Source organism: Lolium rigidum, chromosome 1 (genome assembly GCF_022539505.1).
Source record: "Lolium rigidum isolate FL_2022 chromosome 1, APGP_CSIRO_Lrig_0.1, whole genome shotgun sequence".
Taxonomy (NCBI): Eukaryota; Viridiplantae; Streptophyta; class Magnoliopsida; order Poales; family Poaceae; genus Lolium; species Lolium rigidum.
Genome location: NC_061508.1, coordinates 239,670,391 through 239,676,109, shown reverse-complemented (window position 1 = coordinate 239,676,109; position 5,719 = coordinate 239,670,391). Strand labels below are relative to the sequence as shown.

Sequence of the window (5,719 nt, the reverse complement as noted above, 5' to 3'; positions counted from 1 at the left end):
TGTGCATCGATTGATGCAGAGGCCGGGGCTATGCTCCCATATCTTAAAAAAAGTCCACTAGCCTTAGAATTTCCAGTAATATATTGTAAGCAACCATCTTTGGATTGCCCCACCACTGTCGGTAGACCCAAATAACACTCATTGAGCGCTTCACTATCGACACCAATGTCTTGCTTGATCTCTTGCTTCCTCTCAGAGCTGCAGTCTTCTCCATAGAAAATAGACGACGTCTGGTGGTAGTATTTGCCCCTTACGCAGCTTCATAGTCAAGGAGAACCCTCCGTAATGCATGAAAACTTTCCACAGTTGCCTAACTATGTTGTCATCAGCGAAAAGAAGATGGGTTAGTTTTGGCACGGATGGGCGATCGCTCCAGTCTAGGAGGGCTGTTTTAGAAAAGGATCTTGGACTTATTGTCCATAGAGTTAAACCTACGAATAAAGAAGCATTGGTTGACTGGGTAGACCATTTGATTGTTTCTTTTTTCCTTCTTCCTTTGTCTTATGTATAGACTAAGACGCTACCCTCTTGGACGTAGAAAATTCTGCCAATCCGAGCCTAGTATATTCTCCAAAAGCTCTATCAGCGTAGCATCACAGACAACGACGCTAGTGTATAAATGATAGCAGCTCGGACAACGGTGCTACCGTATGGATCGCTAGGTCAGGGTGTGCCATGCTGGCAGTTCCACAACGCCCCGCAACTCAGTGCTACCATGTAGAGGGTAGCGCCCCGTTGATATCCGCTACCTAAAATGGTTAATTTGTGAAATACTTTAGTCGAAGGTTTATTTTTTGAAATTGTTTACGCAAAGGGTTATCTTTGTCGTTTTGGACCTGGGCGAACAACGCACCGCGCGAAAGTTTCAAAGCAGTGCTCGACACTTCGGCAGAGAAGAAACCGTGTCGCGGCTGACGGCGTGAATCGACTCCGCACCGGATACAACAGTAGATAGGCTGGTGTCCTGCTAGAAGCCCCGGCAGCAGGCCAAATAATCAGTAGATAATGAGAACATGAGCGGTATTTTGATAGATTGCCTTCTGTAGCAAACTCAGCCGAACCAAGAGATGATAAAATCTCAGCAGGAAATCACCGTGGAAAACCTGACAAATCTAATGCCAAGTGATTTAAAAGGGGTTTTAGGTCCAATCTTTCATGGCGATCGAAGAACGAACAACATATCAACGAGAGAATTTAATCAGATAGATCAAATCAAATCCTCTTTAACTCCTCAAGTTGGAATTGATCGGAATTAACCCCCACACATTGAACAACATTATATCTTGAAAACCAGTATGCAAATACAACGATACATGCCCCAAACATTGGGACTTTTTAGGTTTATACTCAAACTAAAAAATTATAGCCTAAGACGCAATGGCGACTACCATGAGCCCTTTACAGGGTCACTCTGATGAAACATGGGTGAGAGTGGCTCCACGCCACAACTAAGGCTCAAGTGGCCGAACTAGAATTGTATTTGGACATACCAAATAGAAACTTACAAAAATGAAACCATGCTGAAAGTAAAATGACTTAGCTGAAATCAAAACATTAATCAAACACAATTCTTTATCATGACTTCGAGACCAAACAGAAGTAGCATTGGAGGCGTTTCGAAATTAGGCTTCACCTCATCTTTAGGAGGAATCTCGTCGCAGAATGGTCCAAACTTCAGCATATAAGAAGGTGGTGAAATATCAGGAGTAGTGGCTATCTTCCCTCACCAACGAGACATAAGTAACACACGCATATTCAAGAATTAGCTTCTAAAATTTCAGCCATAATTATCTTGAGAGAATTGTCTTGACTAGCAATTTCACCATGCGTAACATTAGGAATCTTGATGAATTTAAAGAGTATGTTCTTCAAACAATGCTGCCTTTTGAGTTCATTGGCGAATACCAACACACTATTCCAATTGACAACTCCATCTCCGTTGCCATACACATTTTCTGGGTAGACATCGAAGTTGCCGTCCCAGAATACCACTTGATTTATCGTTTGAATGCCAAAACCGCTGAGATATGTCGTTGGAACCATTGGCGCCTCAACCCTCATATTTGTGGGAAACACCCATTTAGTAAAGGGCAACATTCCTTTCATACTGAAACCGAGTGCTGCAAAAAAATCTGGATAGTCATATGCCGAGTAGTTCCTATGTTTGGTGATTATGAGTGGCTCGTGGGTAAACACCGTTGGTGATGGAAGAGATAGAAGGGAACTTGCGAATGACCACCACATCGTACGCAGAGCAAGGTGCGGAGCGGCATCGAAATGAATGCAGCTCGGTCCCGATGCGAGGTTTTTGAGTGCCTCCAGAAATCCTGTAGGAGGAGTTGGCGAGAGTAGAACAAGGTGCTTGATGAATTGTTTCCTCCATGAAAGGGGGGTAGAATTCACGAAGTCGAGAATGAGCTTGCCACCAAAGCTATGGCCGACGAAGATAACGGGCTTGTTCCCATTCTTCGCGCTTGCATTCTGCACCAGATCCTTGACACGAGCAAAGTAGTCTGAGTACACCTCAGAAGGCTGGCCAGGCCGTGGTGGAGCATGGCGTATGTCATAAGGCACACCGAAAAGGGTATCTCCGTCCCGATATCCAAGTGCTTCAAGTTCATTGCGGAGCTTTACGTTACAACAAAATGGGCAGCTGGAGATAATTTTAATCAGTGTCCAAACCTAGAAGTATATATTAAAAGATGAATGGAAATACAAGAGAGGATAACTAGTGCGGCTCTGAAAGCGTATTTTTTTTAGGAAACGGAATATGGTAGCGACTACCCAAAGATATTTACCATTACAACCTATTTATTCCCGATAAAATACAGATTAATATCTCCAACCACAAAATGCGAAATGTAGATTCCTTAATACTAACGGTTGAGTCCTATTTGTAGTTTTAAGATTCTGAAAGAATGAGGCCAGATGTGTAAACGAATATGGCAATACAAGAGATGGATGTAAAAGGAATATGACACTGGTAGAAAACAGAGCTTCCGTCCCTGTTTGTAAGGGTCTTTAGTCCCGGTTTCGCAACCAGGACTAAGGAATCGAGACTAAAGGCCCCCCTGCGAACCGGAACTAAATGACCTCCACGTGGCTGTTGCTCACATTAGTTCCAGTTCGTAAAGCGACCGGACTGTTGCTTCCAGGGCTTCCGAACTGAAGCCTTGTTTTCTACAGTGTGATTTCCCTTGCCATATGTTTTTATCCATCGGTGTACCTATTACTGCCAGAAGGATATATTTTTTCTAAAAAGTCAAACTCTTTAAACTTTCACCAAATTCTTAGGAGAAAAAATATTACCATCTACAATATAAAATCAATATATTCAAATTTCATATGATACATATATAGTTAGTGTTTTTTGATAATTTCTCTAGAAACTTAGTCAAGCTCTACATTTTTGACTTTTGAAAAAAGTTATGGCCTTATGGGCCTTGTCATCAGAAATGGAGGGAGTATTAGCTTAAGCTTCTAGCTTTGCTCCTAAGGAAGTAGAAGGGAGATAAGTTCATATGAGGCGCGTGGATGAACTAGAAATAGAAAAGAAACAAGTGGGTGTGCTTTGTGGCGTGGGGATGGAGAAAAATTCAAGTGCCCCAAATCTGTGTATGATCTCTCGTTGTGTGTATATTCAAATGGCTCGTCTAAACTGGCAAGGTGGAGGCAACAAGAACGCCGCTAGCACAAATTCTAAAATCGTCTTCAGCCTATATGTTGAGATGGATAAAACCATGCTAGAAGCTTACCTATCGTCCTTGTAGGAGAATCCATATGCGGAGCCGAAGTCTGGAACCCGAGTCTCGACGCCAGGCTGGTTCCGGTAGTCGTTGGTGACGGGATCGAAAACAAGGCTCATCTGCTCCTCGAAGCAGGATACATAGTCATGGTCGACCAGGTCCTGTTTGCTGTTCCATAGCGGGAACCATCCCTTCCCCTTGAACGCACCGCATCGCGGCAGCGACGGAGTGTAGGCGTCGGTGAGCCGCGCCTCCAGAACGGGGCAGCTGATGCCGGCGCTCATGATTATGGGGTGGTAGGCTTGGAGCTTCTGACCCACGCCATGGTCACTAGGCGCCGCCCACGGGTAATCACGGAGGGAAGGCGGTAGGAGCAGCAGTAGCAGTTGTAGCAGTCTAACAAAAGCTGTGTTCATGGCCATTGCTCCAATAATCGTTGCTGATACCAGCTGCTAGTTTTGTAGTGTTGTCCTTAGGAGGGAGGCTCACGTTCCGTCCCACCCTTGCTGACGCAACGCCATCTTCCGTATCGATTTTTCTCCCATGAATCCATGTGCTACTGCTATTATTTGATTAAAAATCCGTATACATGCATTGACTCCACGTGGTAAGCCCGAATCTTCCCTACTACTTGAACACCTAGCGAATAAGAGAAGAGAAGTGTTGGAGTACTCCTACTTGAACAGCTTCTTCACACTAGCCCTAAACTAACTGCACATGAACAGAGGAAGTAGTATTCGATCACACGACCACAGGGTGCGCATTCACTTGATGTGACCACAGGGTGCGCATTCAGTTGATGTGACAAATCTTCCCTACTACTTGAACACCTAGCGAATGAGAGAAGAGAAGTGTTAGAGTACTCCTACTTGAACAGCTTCTTCACTATCCCTAAACTAAGTTCACTTAATGAACAGAGGAAGTAGTATTCGATCACATGACCACAGGGTGCGCACTCACTTGATGTGACAAAACAACTATCCATGTCCTTGTGTCCAAAGAAGGATATGTTTTTACTCAAAGTAAACAAGCTTTGATGGTTCTTTGATATAATTTGAAAAGTTTACGAATATTTAGGTATTCACTTGCATACTCCCATGAATACACATGTGCCCGCCCATTCTACTAGTAAGTTGGAATGATCAGCTAGCGAATTAGAATAACGTTAGAGCATCTCCACCTCGTCCCTCCATATAGACTCCTGGTGCCCATTTTTGGCCCATATGGGAGGCTCCGGCGGTAAACACAAAATGAGGCCGGTCAGCCCCAGCTGTGACCCCCATACAAATGATGTAGATTTTGAATAAAATTATTTTTATTTCATTATATAAATAAAAAAATAGTCATATCATATCTAGTCCTATAGTACATGTACTCGTAGTCGATGTCGATGACATTGGAGGAGCCGTCGTCGTCGCTCGGCGGGCGCGGCTCAAACCTACGAGGCGACGGTGGTGGTTGCATCCGCAGAGGCTGTGACGGCACACGCGGCGGTGACAGATGACCGCAGCGGCTGCAACCTAGGCCGTCACCGCCACAACGTGCACGGTAGGCATGTTCCTCCTTCACCCAGCAGGTGCCAGCCTCCACCAGCGACGGCAGTGGCGGCTTCAGGGATGCGCGGATGGCCACGCATTGGCCTGGGAAATCCTTCGGGTCGCCTGGGCACCTAAAGTCGTTGGCGACCATCGCGTACTCCGATGGCGCCTTCCACTCTGGTCCCTCCTCTGGCCCCTCTGGCCGCGCGGGGGGAGGGGGATACGGCGTCCAGATAACAAAGCCGTCACGCTCGATGCTACCCTTCTTCGGCGGCTGGAACTGAGGGTATCGCAGGCGGGGGTAGTCACCCGCTAAGATGTTGTTCATCACACCCTCGAGGGTCCATCTGACTCACCATTGCCGACGGCCGGCCTCGTTGTTGTCCACGGGAGGCGGCCCATCCCCCTCGTACCTGGCGGGCTCGATCTCCCGGC

The 5,719-nt window shown here is 45.9% G+C and overlaps 1 protein-coding gene across 1 annotated transcript; it reads right to left on the bottom strand.

Annotated features, from left to right (window-relative positions):
- Positions 1-1,755: 1,755 nt before the first annotated feature.
- LOC124683376 (lecithin-cholesterol acyltransferase-like 1) lies at positions 1,756-4,168 on the bottom strand. Its single transcript, XM_047217898.1, has 2 exons — positions 3,756-4,168; positions 1,756-2,653 (listed from the first exon to the last, which is right to left on the bottom strand). The coding sequence occupies exons 1-2, from the start codon at positions 4,166-4,168 to the stop codon at positions 1,756-1,758; spliced, it is 1,311 nt and encodes a 436-aa protein (XP_047073854.1).
- Positions 4,169-5,719: the final 1,551 nt, after the last annotated feature.

Coding starts and splice junctions, on each gene's coding strand:
- LOC124683376 (XM_047217898.1), bottom strand. CDS start 4,168: ATGGCCATGAACACAGCTTTTGTTAGACTGCTACAACTGCTACTGCTG. Junction 2,654..3,755: donor TTCTCCTACAAGGACGATAG/GTAAGCTTCTAG, acceptor AATTATCTCCAG/CTGCCCATTTTGTTGTAACG.